We start from the raw sequence: 21,156 nt of genomic DNA, 5'->3' as shown, positions 1-21,156 counted from the left end.
CGAGTAAAACTCTTGATGAAGCCCAAATGAAATATGCTACAACTGAGAAGGAGCTGCTAGCCATTGTCTACGCCTTTGAGAAGTTCAGAAGCTACTTGGTTGGGTCAAAAGTCATAGTCTACACTGATCATGCTGCGTTGAGACATCTCATGGCAAAGAAGGATGCTAAGCCAAGACTGTTGAGGTGGATCTTGCTGCTACAAGAGTTTGACCTTGAGATCAGAGACAAGCCAGGAGTCGAGAATGGTGTAGCTGATCACTTGTCTAGACTGAAGATTGATAGTGGGATCCCTATTGATGAAGGGCTTCCAGAGGAACAGATCATGGCAATTGGAGCAGTGATAGCGGTGTGTGAAACTGGAAAGAAGCTTGAAGAGGTGAAGGCAACTGAAGAGAAAGGTCCTTGGTATGCTGATCTGGTGAACTACTTAGCTTGTGGAAGAGAGCCAATGGGTCTTGACGGATATGCCAAGAAGAAGTTCTACAAAGATGTGAAGAGATACTATTGGGATGAGCCTTACCTCTACATCCTTTGTAGAGATCAACTCTATAGAAGAGTAGTAGCTGAAGAAGAAGTCGAAGGAATTCTCACACACTGTCATGGATCATCTTATGGAGGTCATTTTGCTACTTTCAAGACTGCCTCAAAGGTGTTACAAGCTGGGTTTTGGTGGCCTCATATGTTCAAGGACACTCAAGACTTTGTCTCTAGGTGTGATTCATGCCAAAGAAGAGGGAACATCACCAAAAGGAATGAGATGCCTCAAAACCCAATTTTTAGAAGTGGAGGTGTTTGATGTGTGGGGCATTGATTTCATGGGACCATTCCCATCATCTTTTGGCAACAAATACATTCTTGTAGCTGTTGACTATGTCTCCAAGTGGGTAGAAGCTGTAGCAAGTCCTACCAATGATGCTAGAGTGGTGATCAAGATGTTCAAAAGCACCATCTTTCCAAGGTTTGGAGTTCCAAGAGTTGTCATCAGTGATGGAGGCTCCCACTTCATCAACAAATTGTTTGAAAGTCTTCTCAAGAAGAATGGTGTGAAGCATAAGGTTGCAACTCCCTACCATCCTCAGACAAGTGGTCAAGTTGAGATCTCCAACAGAGAAATTAAGTCTATTTTGGAGAAAACTGTGGGGACTACAAGGAAAGACTGGTCTATCAAGCTAGATGATGCACTTTGGGCTTATAGGACAGCTTACAAAACCCCTTTAGGAACCACACCTTTCAACCTTGTGTATGGAAAGGCTTGTCATCTACCAGTTGAGCTTGAATACAAGGCATTATGGGCTGTTAAGTTACTGAACTTTGACATCAAGAGTGCCAAGGAGAAGAGATTTCTCCAACTCAATGAGCTTGATGAGATTAGACTGGATGCTTTTGAGAACTCAAAGATTTACAAGGAGAAAACCAAAGCTTTTCATGACAAGAAGATCTTGAAGAGAGAGTTCAGTGCTGGAGATCAAGTGCTTCTCTACAACTCTAGACTGAAGTTGTTTCCCGGGAAACTCAAGTCAAGATGGTCCGGTCCTTTCAAGATCAAAGAAGTTAGGCCATATGGGGCAATTGTGTTATGGGATAAGAATGGTGGAGACTTTACAGTTAATGGACAAAGAGTTAAGCTCTACATGGGAACCACAATAGAGGAGAAAAGAATATCGGTTTCACTCTCCGACCCATCACCGCCTAGCCAAAGGGAAGCAAAGTCAAGCTAGAGACTTAAAACAAGCTCACTTGGGAGGAAGTCCCAAGTCTATCCTTGTACATAAAAAAAATAAAATAAAAATAAAAAAAAAATGATGTGCTGTTGAAACGCGGGGTAGTCCACGCGGGATGCCAACCCGCGCGCACAACGCACAAGTTCGTTGGCTTAACGCGGGGTGGAATCACGCGGGGTGCTCAACCCGCGCGCACAACGCACAAGTTCGATGCTTGACGCGGGGTGGAGTCACGCGGGGTGCTCAACCCGCGCGCACGACGCACAAGATCGAAGACATTGTCACGCGGGGAGCGCAACGCGGGTCCCGGTGTCTCTTTCTACCCGCGTCACTCGAGTCTAACCCGCTCAGGTATGGTTTCTAACCCTAAACCCGACCCGTTTCACCCCTAAAACTACCCTACCCCGCGTCTCTCTCTCCCATTTCCCTCATTCCTCTTTCACAAACATCAAAACCTCCCTAGCCAAATCATCCCATAACTCACTCAATTCTTCACCAAATCAACCCATTCTTCTTCCTAAATCCAAGCTTTCGCCCCTGTAGTCTATTCTCTTGTTTCATATCTTCATTTTCTTTCATCCAAAGCAAGGTATTGTATCAATAAGTTCAATTTCGTAGGTCTCATGAACCCTAGAAATTTGAACTCGAAATTTGATCTTTTTCTTGCTAGATTATTGTGAAATAGACTAGGGAAAGCTTCTATATCATATAGGGTTGATAATTACATGGTGAATTTGAGTTGCAATTGAACTTTGAAAATTAGGGTTCATGAGAATTGGGGATTTTTCAGAATTGGTATAATCCTTTGTGAGTTTGGCTAGGATTGGTTAGCTAAGGTGTTTGAGAACTTAATTAGAGAGCTTACTAATTGAAGAACTCATTTGATGCTAAAATTTTGCTTAAAAGCCTTACTCTTTGCTTATGATCACATCTTGTGTGCAATGTGATAGTTTTGTTATAACTGAATCATTATGAATTGAATTCACAATTGCATTGTCAAGTTTCCTTCTCCTATTTGCTTATCCTTTTCCAAAGTTTGAAATTTTTAGGTACAAATGGGGAGAAAGGACCAACAAAAGATGGAAGCTGAGAAACAAGAGCTTGCAAGGCAAGAGACTGCTAGACATGGGAAGTCTCTATCCTCAGTATCGACTCCGGGAGGAACTTCTAGGCAGCAAGTATTGGCAGCAAAAAAGAGAGAAGGAAAGCAAGTCGCCACTGCTGAGAGTGTGGATGCTGGTGGTAGAAGGTCAGCCCATTCCAAAAGGTCTAAGGAACCGAAAGGCAAGGGGGTAGCTCTTCCCCAAGAGGAGGAGAATGAAGACATCACTGAAGAAGACCAAGCTCCGCACAAGCGAGCCAAAGTGTCTACGGGGAAGAAGGTCGACACTTAGAGAGATAGGACAAAGACACCAACTGAAGATGAGCTATATGGTCATTTGAAGAATGGTGTATTGTGGCCTCCAACTCGATTTGCAGATATCAAGATCATGGAAGAGTTGGAGATAGGTGACGACATCAAGGAAATGTTGGAGCACATGAACATGCAAAGCTTCTTCACTATGGCCTATCCTACCTACGAAGAAGAGTCTTGTCAGTTCTTGTCATCATTGGTAGCCACTTTTCACACCGCCAAACATGTGAGGCAAGGATGGGGAAAGATCAAGTTCAAAATCCATGGGAAGGTTTACAACATGACCTTCAAGGAGATTGGACAGGCTCTTGGTCTTCAGGATTTGGAGGAATCTTCCATCCCTATCCTATATGATGCCCCTAGGGAGGAAAGCATGGCTAGAATAGGTTTGGAAGGTGTTGGCGGGGAAGACTCGCAAGCCAAGCCGTGACAAGAATGCTTCCATTCGCCACCCTTCAGTGCGCTATCTCCACCGGATAATTGTCCACACCATCTTTCCAAGAAAGGAAGCAGGCACTGTTAACGATGAGGAGCTACAACTTTTTCACCAAACCGTTCAGCATTATGCTCATCCCTCTCAGTTGCCTTTGGTCGATGCTGACTTTTACAAGAACTTTGGCATGGTGGGATTCTTTGTGAAGCGCCTCGTCCACTACAAGGAATGGGCTTGGACAACAAGTGACTCAGAGCCTCAGGTTGGCATTGGCGGCATGATAACCCCATTGCTTCAGTTTAAGGATATACCCTTAGAAGATAATCCAACTGGTCCCGCCTTCTTAGACGGAAGCTACTTGAAGAAAGCTCAGTACTTCAGTGGGAGGTTCAATGGAACTTGCGTCTATTCCTACATACAGTCTACACGAGAGGTTGAAGTGCTTCTCCCAAACACCGCCCTGACAAGCTTGAATAGGCCTGGAGCTATTAGCTTTGATATTGGGAGTGAGCACTTCCTTGGTCCCCATGGTCCTCTAGGCCCCATACGATCTCCAAAGAGAAAGAAGACAGCGGATAGATGTGGTGTTTTCCAAGAAGAAGCTTCCGGTCTAAACTCCGAGCTCCTCTATGGTCCTCCTCGTTACTACTTTGCGCAGCATCCGGGAGCTCTTCCCCATGGACCCTTTCGCCAGGCTCATGAGCATATCAGCAAACTCCAACGATGGAACAAAGCTCAGGACAGAACAATCTTCAAGCTCAAAGACAAGTGTAAGGCGTTGAGTAAGACTGTGAAGAGGCAAGCATAAGCTTCAGCTCAATTCATGAAGAAGGTAGCTGATATACTGACTAGAGGAGCTGTAGCGGGATGTTCATCATCAGACTTTGACTTCCTTACCCCCCAGCTTCAGCCTGCAATTGGTCCTTTAGCACTCAGACTTCCCGCCACCGAGAAAGAACTGCTCCGCCAGAAGAGAAACCCACCAGCTCCACAGTCCGAATCAGGAAACAGATCTCCATCCCTTGCCTCTACAGATGAGGAAGCTGACACCGAGGATGAGGCATCGGCCTCCTCCCACGCTTCATAGAGAGGTACTCTACCACTTCCCATTGTATATACCAGTCTTTCTTTACATTTCTTTCTCTTTTCGATATCTCCTTCAACTTCCTAACACAGAGACTGTGTGAACTAAGTTTGGGGGAGGTATCAAGTATTTGATCACGTGTTATTTGATGATTTGAGTCTCATGCATTGCATTGTACATACATATATAAAAAAAAAAAAAAACAAAAAAAAAAAAAACATATAGTTGCATCATTTGCACTTTTAGGATTGAGTCTAGAACATATAGGTTGCATTCACTTGCATTGGGAACAATGATTTAAAATGCCTTGCAAAGAACCTTTGTCTAGAACTCAAAATGACATCCTAGTTAAACACATCAAGTAGCTTAAACATCTCTTGAAAACCTTGTACGCTTCGAGCCTTGAAAACTCCTCTTGAAACTTGTTTGCTTGCTTGATGTTGGCATTGTTCTTGAGATCAGCTCCAACCCGAACTTGGCTTGAATGAACTTAACCTCTCTTGCATATGGGCATTTGCATACTTGATCATGGATCTCATACACATTTGGGTTATCGTATTCCTTTATATATCAATCTTTGTTAACCCAAGTGACACTCCATACCCTACAACCCTAGCCATTCTTTGAAACCAAACATTTAATTGCATGAGTGAGGCCTCTTTTGATAGCTTGTCATGTGCAAAATCTTGAGAGTATTGGAGGCGACATAGATTTGTTCTCATCTCTTGCTAGCAAAATAAGCTAGCATTTGGGGATGGTGAGAGGGGTTTATGTGTTCTAAATGTTAATATCTTGGGTTTTGGAGAGTGAGAAAGATAAGAGAGATGAGCAAAAGAGATTAAATAGAAATGTAAACTCTAGGGATAAAAATAAATTGTGAAACTCTTGATTATGTAACAAACAACCTTCCCCCTAACAAAAAAAAAAAAAAAAAAATCAAAAAAATCAAAGAGAAGTTGGGGAAGGGAATGAAAAAGAGTTAGAGTTTGTAAAGAGTGAATTAAAATCCCTAGTAGTTGAGTCAAAAGAAAAAGAGAGTTGTTCATTGGGTGAGTGATGTGAGGGGTTTGCTTTGATTTTGAGATGATAATAAAAGGGGGCAGAACTTGTGATTATAACAAAAGGGGTAGTATGATGAGAATGAATCTATGTATGCATGAGTTGCTTCTAATCTTAGATAAATTTTGCATAATGATCAAGCTCCTTGTTTTTGAGTGATAACCACCTTGAAATGATGACATTTAAACCTTTCTCTCTTCATTCATATTAGACCATCCTTACCTAGCCAAATGATCGAGATCATGTGCCCATTTGTGAGAATTCACCGTGTGTGTGTGTGTGAATCAATGTGAGAGCTGGTTTAAAGAACTTGTTGGTTGATGAGTATTGCAACTTGTGTAGAGGCATAAGGAGTATTGATAGGCCTAGAGAAGCTAGAGATGAATAGGGAGTTGCTCATGCTATTTGCTATGTTTCCTTAGGATGTTAAGTTGAGTACTAGGGAGTGTTACTTTTGGCTATGAGTTCCCACCTTCAAACCTCTTTCCCTTATGAGTTCTTGCAAAGTCACTTGAGGACAAGTAAAGAACAAGTTTGGGGGAGTTGATATCTTGCATATTTGCATTGTTTTAAGCTTCCATTTTGTACATAATGATCGTATAGAGTAAGAGTTTAGCATCTTTAGGATCCATTTTGCATTCATATGTCTTAATCAGGTATTAGAGTGACCTATGGAGTGATTGGAGGTGTTTAGAGGCATGGGAGTTAAAGAAAAGATGAAAATGAAGTTTAGTTCGAGTTCAAGCCAGTTCAACTCGGGGAGAACCAGTGCGGGTTAGTTTACCCGCGTCGAGATGTCGAGAAGAACAGAGTGAAGAACTTCAACGCGGCTTGGAGCAACGCGGGGTCGAGTACCCGCTCGCACAAGCTAGAAGAATCATCGGAAATCCAGCGCGGGAAGATGATGCGGGTTGGTGTCGATCGTCTCAACCCGCGTCACGAAGAGGCGGGACGGAGCCACGCGGGATCGACTACCCGCGAGCATGACGAGAGAGTAGCCTCGACAGTCTGACGCGGGACGAAGGCCGCGGGTTCCATTACCCGCGCGCATGACGGGAAAGATCGGCAACGGTCTGACGTGGGATGAAGGCCGCGGGTTCCACTACCCACGCGCATGAAGCAGAAGATCAGCGAGCATCCGACGCGGGTTGTGTGACGCGGGGTATGCCCAGTCGCTCCAACCCGAGTCGATACTTTACCTTAGTCGAATTTTAATATTTTCAAGGGCTTTTTAGACTTTTTAATGGAAACCATTAGGTTTACCCAAGACATATAAATACTTTTGTAATCCCAAGAGGGGATCTTATCTTTTTTTTTCTATCAAAATAAGAAAGAACTTTTAGGTGAAAGATCTTACCTTGATCATTTCTTCTTGTGATTTGCTTGATTAATCTGATCATTAATCATGATTAGCACCAAATCATCATTGATTCTTGGGCTCATCATGAAGAGTATTGAGTAGTCATCTTTGGATTCATGGGCTAGGGTGATTAAGGGTGATGAAAGATGATCTAGGGTGTTTAAAGTTAAATCTACTTGTTTCCTTGCTTGTTGAGGGTTCCAAATGCTATTTTAGTCTTGATCATACTAAAATAGATCTCTAGGCATTTCCTGCCCACAAGGTGTATGATGAAATGTCTGAACCAACTCTTCAATACATTTAGCTTTCTTTACCTAAGAGATTAGTTGCTAAAGGAGTTAAGATTGCTATTGGATTTGTTCTCCATGTTTGCTTTAGTGACATTCAACCTAAGAAATTAGATGCTTGAGTTGCTTTACCAAAAGAACATTCATCTAGAGATAGAGCTTGTTTAGCTTAGTGTCTAGGCATAAGGAAAGTGTTTGATTGATTATCTTGCCACCCTTAGATTGAATCTACATCACCTGAGATCAAATGCCTAGCCCCATGAGTCCTTTTACTTCAAATTGAGAAAGAAATATCATTACTTTATTGCATTAGCTTATAGTTTTTAGTTCATACAATCTTTAAAACCGGATCGCATTTAGCTTAAGCATAAACTTGCATTCCCTTTGCTTTAGAATCACCTAGGATTGGTTCGACAATCCTTTATACTACATTTATTTGATCTTAGACCCTTGAAAAGTCTTGCATCATATATTGAAGCCTCTGACATTCCAGCAAAAAAGGTTTATGTACATTAATAAATTATGGGGAGTTGGGGCCCTCGCCCCGGTTATTCTTCTTCTTCTTCTTTTTCTTGGAACCAACCAATGTAAAGTCATCAATCTGCTGAGCTTGAAACCTATCTGCTTCTGCTTCGGACGAGTCCAAGTCGGAAGAATCTGTTTGCACGCCACCTGAAGACTTGTCTGACCTATCCGAAGCTAATGGTCCCTTTGAGGCCGCTTCCCTTCTAGTTTGGTTGCCACTGCTACCACCACATTCCTCCTTATCTGTCTCTATTGATTTTCCTAGAGAAGATTCAGAGTATTTGATGACTTCCATCAAAGAGGAAACAGTAACGATAACAGGTTGCTTTGTCATTGCTTCTCTACTTCTCGCTCTGGACCTTCTTGAACTTGATCTCTTTTGATTCGGTGGATTTGCCTTAGTACAATTCTCAGATTGATGAGTCCTCGAATTGCAATGCGAGCATAAAATGGGCACAGCCCTGCAGTGCTTTAAGCTGTGTCCAATCTCTTTACAATGCTGGCATACTGGGGGCATCCAAGGACTGGAAACTCTTATTCTCCTGACTTCTCCAGACTGGAATTGTGCATTTACCGCTTCTGGAAGGGGCTGTCGAGGATCGATAAGAGTTAGAACCTTTGCAACCTCTAGGTCATACTTGTTTGCTGTCGAAGGGTGCAATACTCTAGGCAAGCCAACAAGACCTGCAATGTGTTCGAGCGCTTCCTCATTAAAGAACTGAAGAGGAACACCCCTTAGCTCCAGCTAGATCGGTGCAGACGTAAGTTCAGGTTTGTCGGGAGTGACTCCAGGTTCCCAGTCTGCTACGAACATAGTCTAACCTTCAATCTGCCACAATCTCTGTTTTATGACTCTTCTTCTGGTTGCAGCGTTTGGAATTCGGAACAGGAACGCAAACCCTTCCATCTTCGAAACACTGATATCTCTATACTGCCTGCTCCAGATGTCGTTCACAATGTTGTGAAGCGTCCCTTGAGTTGGTGGATCAGAGTAAAACTGCCCAATAATAAAGCATTCCCACGATTTTTTGTTCTTTTCGATAACAGAGTTCGGAATTTGCACACAGGCTTTACCAGACGGGAGCTGGAAAGCTGTTCCTTTTCTCTGTAGAGGTTTGCCTGAACCTTTGAAAAGACTAGACCAACGGTATGTTGCCGGAGAAACAGGCTCCTCCAGAGTCACCGGAGCTTCCACGTTAGTGGTTTTCACGGGGATTGTCGGGTCTGATGGTAAGTCAGAGGAGCTAGTGGTCTTGGCAGAGCTAGCGGAGGGGTAGTGGTCTTGGCAGAGCTAGCGGAGGGGTTTGACTGCCCTGGAATGGTTGCAGAGGCAACTGTCACAGAGACTAGGTTATCGGAATCAGATGGGCCACTCAGATCTGGAGAAGCTTCAACAGAGAGAGTTGCCTGAGCTGAAAGAGTAGCAGAATCAGGCGAGGATTCACACGACGGAGAACATTCAACCTGATCTACAGGAGCACCGGGGGAACGAGGAGTGACGGATCCTGGCGGATCTGAGCTCGAGACGGGCGGAGATTTCGAAAGCGAGGACGAAGGGGATGGAGATGAGGGGTGTTTTTTCTTCCCCATGAGGTGGGGAGGGCCTGGCGAAGAGGGTTTTTTAGGTTTCCGACGTCTCGAGCGACGCCGGCTGACGAGGAAAGCGGAGGACGACAGTGTTACGAAAATCGCCTTCACGCGCACCACGCGCCTTGTTTCTTTTTTCTTTCTTTCGGCTATGAATGAGTGAGTTAAGATGGCTTAATCTTAATCAGAATACACTTATCTTTTGTTCCTAAAATGTTGAGGAAAACAGAATAAGCCATCATATCAATGTAGTATACTTGACCAGACATTAGAATGAACATATTTTGGGGCAAAAAGAAAAAGTAGGCAGTGAGTCGCCTATTGCTGCTTTGAATAGTTTGGCAAAGTCTCTCAACGAAAAAGACTTCCTGCATTCAATCTGTCTAGTTTTAAGTCTCTTTCTTGCAGTTCCATAGCCACCAGTTTTGTTCCTTTTTCTTCTTCAAATGAATTGATCATATGTATACAGAGAAATTGCCCTTTATTTTGTATCTCTCCACTCCAAGAAATGATAGAAATACAAAAGAAATAGTATTTGAGATCAACATGCATGCAAGTATGCAACAAACCAATCTTAAAATCTTTATTACTCTCATCAAACATTCTCGTTGGCCAAAACAAATATATTAAGATGAGACAAGAAACTGGTTAAAGAAATCTCTCCTTACAACTCATTAAAGAAAAGCTGTTATATATATTTAAAAACCTTTCACTCTCATAGTTCATTACAGCAGCCGATGCAGAGTTAATAAAAGCTACAGAGCTTTTGCCTTTTGCAGAGAAGAAAGATTGTTTCTTTTCTTCTTTTCAAAAAAGATGCTATGCAGAAGTAGAGAGGTACAATATTTAATAAAATTGTAGTTTTAAAAGTGTTCATTAAGTGTGACTAATCATGATGCAAAGCTTTTAACAGAAGAGACTATAATGACTAAAAGAATCTGTAACATCCCAAATCATCTTTTTCATTGTCTGAACTTGATTGATAACTCATTTAGTATGAAATTCTCAAAATTCAAAAGATGTACATCAGACTTGAATTATAAACTTTCCAAAGACCAAAACTCATCAGAGTTGAAAAGGCAAAAGCAAAACATAGTAACATCTCTACTTTAAGCTGTAAAAGTTTTTTCTTTAGCTCCTCATCTTCTCTTGCTTACCATTTCCATCTGCAAAATTCAAAAAAAAAAATTTTATAATCTCACATAAAGAGTCATTAGACAAGAAGAATGTTTTCAAGTCGGAATATCAAACTTACATGTTAAGGCTGAAGAGATCTTAGAGGTTTTAATCACACGAAGCCTCTTTACCGAAGATACAAACATACTGACAATTTAAAAAGGCAAAAAAAAAAAAAAAAATCAATTTCTTTGATATCAAGTCACAAAGAAACAAACTTTTAAAGATTCTTACTGCCATGGGACATCTCCCACAAGCATCTTGTCTCCTTCACTGTCCTCATAAGTAAGAGTATATTCTCCATTCCCATCCAATAATCCAGTGATAGGTTTCTCTTCTTCTCCAAATGATTCTCTTTGAGCTAAGAAGAAAAACAATAATCACAAAGAGTTTTGATTTGAGCAAAAGCAGAAACATCTTGTGAACCTTTTTAGACGCAATCAAGATTCAAAGTCAGGAAGGTAAATTTACCTGCAAGAAGACCTCTAAAGAGCTTGTCCACGGTGAATGATAACTGCGCATAGCTATTATGAGAATTGAGATCGACTTTACGACCAATGGGAACACCATACATGTTGATCTTCACGAACAAACCTCCTTGCCTCTTGGGTTCCATTGTCATTGCTCTGCCATTATCATCATCACACTTCTGGTTCTTGAGGACAACAGCATTGGAGGTGGAATCGTTTCCAAGCTTTGAAGAGCTTCCATTTGCTAAATTCTTCCTGAATGATCTGACCGGAGGCCAGCCCACCACTGGACCAGGAGCAGTTCTTTAACACAAGACATCAAAGAAAAGAAGAACCTTGTTAATAAAATACAGCAACAGAGAAACTACTGAAACAGAGCAAAGAGAGTATTTTGAACCTTTTCTGAGATGTGGGTTTGTTGGTGGTTGAAGAAGGAGAGAAGTGTTTGCCAGCGAGAGAAAGGGTAGATTTGTCTTTTGGTTCTTTCTTGATGTGTCTTAACATCGATGAACCATCTTCGTGTTCATCTTCACCAGGTGGTCCAAGCTTTAGCTCAAGTTTCTTCTCTTCCGTGTTGTAAACAGAGGCTTGGTCATCGTGAAACCAGTTTCTTCTTGTCCCTTGTGGAATCAAATGGAGCAGCTTCGGAGATATTTCGCCGTTTCTTGAATAGCCCTCCATTAGTGTCTTTTGTTTTGTCTAACCGAAGTTGCGTACTTGGAAGGTTTGTCTAGTAGTCGACAACTTGTTCACGCAAGAGAACTAATTTAGGTCTTTTGTTTTTTCTCTGACAAGAGCAAAGAGAAAATCTCTACAATTCTGAAAAACCCTTAAACAGCAACTTAAAAACCAAAAGAGAGAGAGAGAGAGAGAGAGGTTAAATGGTGTGAGAAGCTAGAGAGGTGGATTAGTGGTAGTGGGTCTTTTATACAAACCAAAGCTTGTCTTTTTAAACATAAAAATGTAAAAACTTTTTGGTGGGTTCGTCTTCTATTCTCCCACCACAGACACTCCCCCTTGATTCCACTTTTTATTAACTCTCGATTCTCAAAAGGGACGAGATTTTTGGGAATACAGCGAATATAAACCAAGTCAGACTGATACGGAAGGAGAGACGGTGATTAGACCAGATGAAAACAAAAGGGATCTAACCAGAATATTAATATAGATAAAAACCGTAAATAAAAAATGGAATTTATTGGTGTGAAACACACGCAATGTTCTTCTCTTTCTTAAAAGAACCGTAAGCAAAGCGTAGGCCTTTTTTCACCCCTCTTCTTTTCTACATTTTGTGATATTATATATTAATATTAGGGTCGCCCGGGTTACGTACAAGTTTTTTGTTTAAATTTAAATTTTGATTATATATTTTGTATGTTTATTTAATATATAAATAGTACAATCTATTAAAAATATAAGTAGATATATTATTATAAATTTTTTAAGATTTTCATTGTTTTTTGTCTTACAAATTTTGAATTTCGGTATCCAAAATTTTTTTTATTTTTGTAATGGAAAAATATATAAGGTGATAAGAAAAATGAACAAAAATTAATTAAATTTAAGTTTTGGTGTTTAATTGGCTGTGGACTATAGATATGTTTCATTTCACTTGCAATTTTTATAACTTTTGTTTCCAATTACCAAGTAATTTAATGGATCATTCCCCTTTAAATCTACAAAAAATGTAAATTGTTTGGTTATATTTTTTATTTTTCTATTAGTTAATTTTCCAGTTTTAATTTAATATTTTGTAAGTTACAACAAAAATGTAAATTGTTTGGTTATATTTTTTAATTTTCTATTAGTTAATTTTTCAGTTTTAATTTAATATTTTGTAGTATTTTTCAAGTGAATAATATTGTTTAAATGTTTTTTGTTCAATATAGTTATTTGGTTTATATTTGAAAATAAATTTAAATTGTATGAAACCAAAAAATTCTCAACTAACAATAAAGATAATGAAGATAGATAGAAATTATATTTTCTTGTTTGTCGTTGAACTCCAATAATTTTTAATTTGGATTTACAAAAAAAAAGATGATGAATTTTTAAATATATTTTTAATATTTCACGTGATCCTCATATCGGGCTGTATCGCTGCAGTACCATGCTTACGTGAGAAAAAAAAAATGAAGCACTGGCCTCAGGCATTTTTTTATATATAAAATCGTTAACATTTCTATGAGTAGTTAAGTAACATATGAGACCAACGAAAACATGTATTTTTGAAGAAACTTAAAAAAATATGAAAACAATTGTTAATTACTAAAAATTGTATAAAGAAATAAATGTTTTTGCACACTAAACTACAATAACTTTCTGTGACAGTTTTTAATTTTTTTTTTTTTAGCTTCGGCAGCACTTCATGTTGGCACGGCCATGTATCGGGTTGTAAGGTATCAAACCTAGAAGAGCATACTCGAAGGAGATTCGTCTGTTTGTTACTTCACGACAATCCTTCACAATTGCTTCCAGCGGATAAGACTTGGCACTTGGTACATTTTTCTCCCGGTTTGGATGGATCATGTAAAGTGAAGAAAAAGTTCAAGAATGAGTAAATAATCAAAGAGAATTAAAATAATCAAGAGAAGTTTGTGTAAAAGATCATTTTAGTTATGGAACAACACACGAATAAAGCAAGAAAGTAAGCTTATAAAGAGGCAAGCTTCTCATTTATGTTTGGAACACTACAAATGTAGAATTTTTTTTTTTTTTTTTTTTTTTTAATTAACCAGGTGTTGACCTTGCGGCCCACCACCTAGGCCCGGCGCCAGCTTTTGTCTGTACCTTCTTACGGGCCCTGGACACGCCTCCCCCTCCCCGCGAGTCGAACCGGTCACCTCCCCTCCCCAAGGAGGATACCACTGGACTACGAGGTCCTGGGTGCAAATGTAGAATTTTGTAACCATTAGTTGTCCGATTTCAATGTACTTACTGAAAAGGAAAAGCATACCAAGTGATGCGCCTCAGTACATGGATCAGCACATGGAACCAAGCCAGGATGGAGAACAGGACGATCAGATCATTCCAACCGAGGTTCAGGCAGACGACCGTTCCAGACAGACACACCGAGCCGTGTACCGGATCGACCCGCACGCAGCCGGAAAAGAACTAAGGCTAGAACCATGTCCAGATGACCAAACCGACCGTACCGGAGCCCGTCTTTCCCGACCAACTCGCCAAGCCAAGACTGATGGTCGAGCAGGAACCCACTTGGGTCGAGTGGAAATCGAGACAGACCATAGTCTTTCCCTTTTGGTCCGTCTGATCCGAGCCGAGTGTCCCGATGAACGTACTGATGGATCAACCGGCCAGTATGATCAGTTCTTGAATTTTGATGATCAAAATTTCTCTAAGGCACGGATTCTACAACTGTCCAAGGACTTGGGTCGTGCTGGAACCAAGTTGGCGCATGAGCCTTACCCGGCTGACCGTCCGGAACGCGCCACGCCCGTTTTGCTCCTTACCGCGAAGGAACCACTTGGTTCAGACGAACCTGGACGTTAGCCGAAGAGTCATCTTTGACCAGATCTGGAATTTAAGAGTTTAATACATTGTCTTTCAAAATTCTAGTCAGATTCGATTTACTAAGTCTATCTTTAATACATTCATATGTCTCTTTCTATTCCTCAAGTAGTATAAATATGTAAACACTTCTATCAATAAAATCATTCCATTTTCTTTCAACTTCTTTTTGAGTCTTTACTCTTTGTTCTTTGTTTAGAACTTTTCTAGTTTTCTTGGTGTGGCTAGCTCCAAGCGAACGCCCTTGTCCGTTGGTCTTGTGAGTCATATCAAGCAACGGTTCAAGATTGCCTCTTTGTTGGACCGGTGAGTCACATCCGGCAACAATCTGGTTCGGGAATATCAAAGGCCACTCCGCAACCTTTGTGCGACCCCTCATTCCATCAGTTCTCCTCTTGGAGTTCATATCTTTTCTCAAAATCCGGTCGAGTGATCCTTCCCTATTTTGGGCGTATCAAGTGGTATCAGAGCCACTCTTCCGGTATCTCTTTTCATTTCATCTTTCACATCTACCATTTTCTTCATAAAAAAAAAAAAAAAAAAAATTCTTCTTCTATCTATCTTGAATCCGGGCCCCTTATTACCATCCATTTAAAAAAAAAAAAAAGAAAGATCTACGATTCTAAAAAAAAAAAAAAAAAAAAAAAAAGGTTTAAGATCAATTTGTGGATTGGTGGTGGAAGAGAAAACCTGCTGGCTGAGGAGAAATCCAGCCTTTGAGGTGGTTAAAACGGATTCTAAAAGCTAAATCTCTTATCTTTCTCTCTTTACAAAAAAAAAAAAAAATTCCTTGTTTGCTTGAAGTTTGTCCCTTGGAATTCTTTGATTAGATCTCTTAGAACTTTGAGTATAAGACTTGTGAGTGATCAACAAAAATCTGAGAGAAACACGTGTGTGGGTAAGATCAAAACACTTGAGAGAGTGAGGTATTTTTATCTAAAGTTTTGTGTTTAAGAAATGTCAGGAACCATGGGAAGTGAAGACGAAAGGAGCCGACCCGGAAACTCAGTGGCCGGTTTATCTAACTTGCAGATGCGAGCCTTGAATGATTCTCTTACTAACCTTATGAATGCAGGTCTTGAGCAGATCCATCTAAGGCTAGATGAGATCCAGACAGTCAACAGCCGCGTCCTCGAACCAGAGCCAGAAGAGATCGCCCAAGAAGGCCAAACCGGTCTGATGATGAGATCCGAGAGGAGGACTCTCATGAGGACGAGGACCGATCCATAAACCGACCTAGGAGGGGTCACAGAAACCAGGAACCAGGTGATGTCAATCCTTTTGCTAGAAATGAACGTGCTAATGATAGCTTAAGTGGATTGAAACTAAAAATCCCACCTTTTGAGGGTAAAAATGATCCTGATGTTTTTCTTGAATGGGAAAGAAAAATTGAACATGTCTTTGATTGTCAAAACTTTTCTGAACTTAAGAAAGTTAGACTAGCTGTTACTGAATTTTCTGGCTATGCTATTAATTGGTATGATCAAGTTGTGACCCACAGGAGGAGAACAGGTGAGAGACCGATTGAGACATGGGATGAGTTTTCCATGCTGATGAGGAGACGATTTGTTCCTGCTCATTATCACCGAGATCTCCACCAGAAACTCCGACGCTTACTTCAAGGCACTAAGTCCGTGGAAGACTACCACCAGGAGATGGAAACTTTGATGATCAAGGCCGATGTAGACGAGCCCGTGGACGCCACTATGGCTAGGTTCCTTTCTGGCCTTAACCGAGACATCCAAGATCGCATGGAGCTTCAAGAGTATGGAACCATGGAGCAAATGTTGCACAAAGCCATCCTGATCGAACAACAGGTCAAAAGAAAGAGCTACTCAAAGCCGGCCTTTGCTCTTAAACCGTCCTTTACTCCTAAGCCAAGTTATCAAGACAAAGGTAAGTCTTCTGCCACAACAAATACAGCTTTAAAGACTGATGCTCCTGCTCGTGTTGACAAAGGAAAAGCTATTGAGAATCCAAGCCGTGCAAGAGACATCAGATGCTTCAAGTGTCAAGGCCTAGGACACTATGCCAACAAATGTCCGAACCAAAGAGTAATGATTCTCATGGAAAATGGAGAGGTTGAGTCTGAGGACGAGCAAGAGAACAAGGAGGATCTTGGTCCTATCTTTGATGAGGAAGAGGAGTCCTTTGACTACCCACATCATGGACCATTACTTGTTGCGAGGAAGGCTTGGAACGGTCCCATCTTCGATGAGATGGACAGTCATGTTAACGGCCACACGGACGACAACCTTGGCCCGGACTTCGACATTGATTCTGAGCCGATCTTTGATAAGGAGGATTGCTTTGACTATCCAGCTCACGGACCACTACTGGTTACTAGACGTTCCTTGAGTGTTCAGCCCAAAACCAATGAAAAAGAACAAAGGGAGAATCTCTTTCATTCTCGTTGTTTAATCTCTGAAAAAGTTTGTTCTTTGATCATTGATGGTGGGAGTTGTACTAATGTTGCTAGTGATACTCTTGTCAGGAAGCTAGGGCTAGCTACCCGACCTCTTTCACGTCCTTTCAGGTTGGAATGGCTCAATGAAACCGGTGAACAGTATGTCAAGGAACAAGTCACGATCCCTCTTACCATTGGACGATATGAGGATGAAGTTGTTTGCAACGTTCTTCCTATGGACGCTTGTCACATCCTTCTAGGCCGTCCATGGCAGTTTGATAAGAAAGCAGTGCATGATGGCTTCACAAACCGACACTCCTTTGACCACAAAGGAAAGAAGATCACGCTGGTGCCCTTGTCTCCATTAGAGGTTCACCAAGATCAGGTCCAACTCAAGAAAAACCGTGACCAGGAACCTAAGCCGGACGAGCCTGAGTCATCTCAACGAAACTCCAACTTCTTCATAAAACAAAGTCAGGTTAAGAGGTCTCTTTACTCCCAAAAGCCATTTCTTTTACTTGTGTATAAAGAATCTCTTATGGCTTCACTTTCTTCTGACCTTGCACCGGAGATTCCGAGTGAGTTGCTAGATATTTTGCAGGACTTTTCTGATGTTTTTTCAGATGAGAATCCTAAGGGATTGCCACCAGTTCGAGGCATAGAACATCAGATCGATTTTGTCCCGGGAGCCTCTCTACCGAACCGGCCAGCCTATCGAACCAACCCAGTTGAAACCAAAGAACTTCAGAAGCAGGTTGGTGATCTTCTGGAGAAAGGACACATCAGGGAGAGCCTCAGCCCTTGTGCCGTGCCTGTCCTCCTAGTGCCCAAAAAGGACGGATCTTGGCGCATGTGCGTGGACTGCCGTGCCATCAACAACATTACGGTAAAGTATAGGCATCCCATTCCTAGGCTTGATGACATGCTAGATGAGTTGCATGGTTCATCAGTTTTCTCTAAGATTGATTTGAAAAGTGGCTATCACCAAATTAGAATGAAAGAAGGTGATGAGTGGAAAACTGCATTTAAGACGAAACTAGGATTGTATGAGTGGCTTGTCATGCCATTTGGTCTTACTAATGCACCTAGCACTTTTATGCGTTTGATGAATCATATCTTGAGGTCTTTTATTGGCCATTTCGTGGTTGTTTACTTTGATGATATTCTCATCTACAGCAAGAATCTTGATGATCATAAGATACACTTGAAATCTGTTCTTGATGTTCTACGAAAAGAAAAACTTTTTGCAAATCTTGAAAAATGCTCTTTTGGAACAGATCATGTGGTGTTCTTAGGCTTTGTTGTAGGATCTGATGGGCTCAGAGTGGACGAGGAAAAGATCAAAGCCATCCGAGATTGGCCGAGTCCAACGACCGTGGGCGAAGTAAGAAGTTTCCATGGCCTAGCCGGCTTCTACAGACGGTTCGTCCAGGATTTCAGTACCATAGCCGCTCCGCTTACTGAGGTAATCAAAAAGAACGTGGGGTTCAAGTGGGAACAAACCCAAGAGGAGGCATTCCAGATTCTAAAAGGGAAGTTAACTCATGCTCCTTTGCTTACTCTACCTGATTTCTCTAAGACTTTTGAGATCGAATGTGATGCTTCGGGTGTTGGTATTGGTGCTGTTCTCATGCAGGATAGGAAACCCATTGCTTACTTCAGTGAGAAACTTGGAGGAGCCACGCTCAACTACCCCACTTATGACAAGGAGTTGTATGCTTTGGTGAGGGCTCTTCAGACATGGCAGCATTATCTTTGGCCAAAAGAGTTTGTGATCCACACTGATCATCAGTCCTTGAAACACCTTAAGGGCCAGCAGAAGCTGAACAAGAGACATGCCCGTTGGGTCGAGTTCATTGAGACCTTTCCTTATGTGATCAAATACAAACAAGGTAAGGACAATGTGGTGGCTGATGCCTTGTCCAAGAGGTATGTTCTTCTTTCAGCTCTTGAAACAAAGTTGCTTGGTTTTGAATTTATCAAAGATCTGTATGCAACTGATTCGGATTTCAAAGAAGTGTTCATAAAGTGTTCAAAAACGGCCTATGGAAAGTACTATCAAGCTTCTGGATTTTTATTCTTTGATAACCGTTTGTGTGTGCCCCAATGTTCTTTGAGGGAATTGTTTCTCAGGGAAGCTCATGGAGGAGGCCTTATGGGACACTTTGGAGTCAAGAAAACGCACAAGGTGGTGAATGAGCACTTCTATTGGCCGAGCTTGATGAAGGATGTGGAACGGGTCTGTGGCCGATGTGTGGTTTGCAAGAAAGCCAAGTCTAAATCTAAAAACCAAGGTTTGTATTCTGCTCTTCCCATTCCTTCTCATCCTTGGGTAGACATATCTATGGACTTTGTGCTTGGATTGCCTAGGTCTAAATCTGGTCGAGACTCTATCTTTGTTGTGGTCGATAGATTCTCTAAAATGGCTCATTTCATACCTTGTCATAAGACTAATGATGCTGTGCAAGTTGCTGATCTATTCTTTAGGGAAATTGTTAGATTGCACGGAATGCCTAAGACTATTGTTTCTGATCGTGATGCTAAGTTCCTTAGTTATTTCTGGAAAACGTTATGGTCTAAACTAGGAACTAGATTGATGTTTTCCACCACTTGTCATCCTCAAACTGATGGACAAACTGAAGTTGTGAACCGAACCTTGTCTGCATTGCTTAGGTCATTGGTTAAGAAAAATCTTAGACTTTGGGAAGAATGTTTGCCTCATGTTGAATTCGCTTACAATCATTCATTGCATTCTTCTACTAAATTCTCTCCTTTTGAGGTTGTTTATGGTTTCAATCCCTTATCTCCACTTGATCTTTTGCCTTTGCCTTTAAGTGAAAGAGTTAGTACAGATGGCAAGAGGAAAGCTGATACAATCAAGAAGTTGCATGAGACAGTTCGTGCGAACATTGAAGCCAAGACCGAGGTGTACACAAGGAAGGCAAACAAGAAGAAAAAGAAGGTCATTTTTGAGGAGGGTGATCTTGTTTGGGTTCATCTTAGGAAGGAACGATTTCCGGAAGAAAGAAAGTCCAAACTCATGCCAAGGGTCGATGGTCCTTTCCAGATTCTTAAGAAAATCCATGACAATGCTTATCAGCTTGACTTGCAAGGTAAGTATGACATTTCCTCAAGCTTTAATGTTTCTGATTTATCTCCTTTTCTTGCAGATGATCCAGATTTGTGGACAAATCCTTTTCAAGAGGGAGGGAATGATGCGCCTCAGTACATGGATCAGCACATGGAACCAAGCCAGGATGGAGAACAGGACGATCAGATCATTCCAACCGAGGTTCAGGCAGACGACCGTTCCAGACAGACACACCGAGCCGTGTACCGGATCGACCCGCACGCAGCCGGAAAAGAACTAAGGCTAGAACCATGTCCAGATGACCAAACCGACCGTACCGGAGCCCGTCTTTCCCGACCAACTCGCCAAGCCAAGACTGATGGTCGAGCAGGAACCCACTTGGGTCGAGTGGAAATCGAGACAGACCATAGTCTTTCCCTTTTGGTCCGTCTGATCCGAGCCGAGTGTCCCGATGAACGTACTGATGGATCAACCGGCCAGTATGATCAGTTCTTGAATTTTGATGATCAAAATTTCTCTAAGGCACGGATTCTACAACTGTCCAAGGACTTGGGTCGTGCTGGAACCAAGTTGGCGCATGAGCCTTACCCGGCTGACCGTCCAGAACGCGCCACGCCTGTTTTGCTCCTTACCGCGAAGGAACCACTTGGTTCAGACGAACCTGGACGTTAGCCGAAGAGTCATCTTTGACCAGATCTGGAATTTAAGAGTTTAATACATTGTCTTTCAAAATTCTAGTCAGATTCGATTTACTAAGTCTATCTTTAATACATTCATATGTCTCTTTCTATTCCTCAAGTAGTATAAATATGTAAACACTTCTATCAATAAAATCATTCCATTTTCTTTCAACTTCTTTTTGAGTCTTTACTCTTTGTTCTTTGTTTAGAACTTTTCTAGTTTTCTTGGTGTGGCTAGCTCCAAGCGAACGCCCTTGTCCGTTGGTCTTGTGAGTCATATCAAGCAACGGTTCAAGATTGCCTCTTTGTTGGACCGGTGAGTCACATCCGGCA

General features: G+C 41.5%; 1 protein-coding gene across 1 annotated transcript; it reads right to left on the bottom strand.

Annotated features, from left to right (window-relative positions):
- Nucleotides 1–10,412: 10,412 nt before the first annotated feature.
- On the bottom strand, nucleotides 10,413–12,249 carry LOC106453943 (auxin-responsive protein IAA18). Its single transcript, XM_048760656.1, has 5 exons — nucleotides 11,515–12,249; nucleotides 11,119–11,420; nucleotides 10,882–11,008; nucleotides 10,727–10,794; nucleotides 10,413–10,637 (listed from the first exon to the last, which is right to left on the bottom strand). Exons 1-5 carry the CDS (start codon nucleotides 11,796–11,798, stop codon nucleotides 10,603–10,605), a joined length of 816 nt encoding a protein of 271 aa, XP_048616613.1. The 5' UTR covers nucleotides 11,799–12,249; the 3' UTR covers nucleotides 10,413–10,602.
- Nucleotides 12,250–21,156: the final 8,907 nt, after the last annotated feature.

The sequence above is a fragment of the Brassica napus genome, chromosome C6, assembly GCF_020379485.1.
Source record: "Brassica napus cultivar Da-Ae chromosome C6, Da-Ae, whole genome shotgun sequence".
Classification (NCBI taxonomy): Eukaryota; Viridiplantae; Streptophyta; class Magnoliopsida; order Brassicales; family Brassicaceae; genus Brassica; species Brassica napus.
This window is presented reverse-complemented; position numbering and strand designations above follow the sequence as displayed.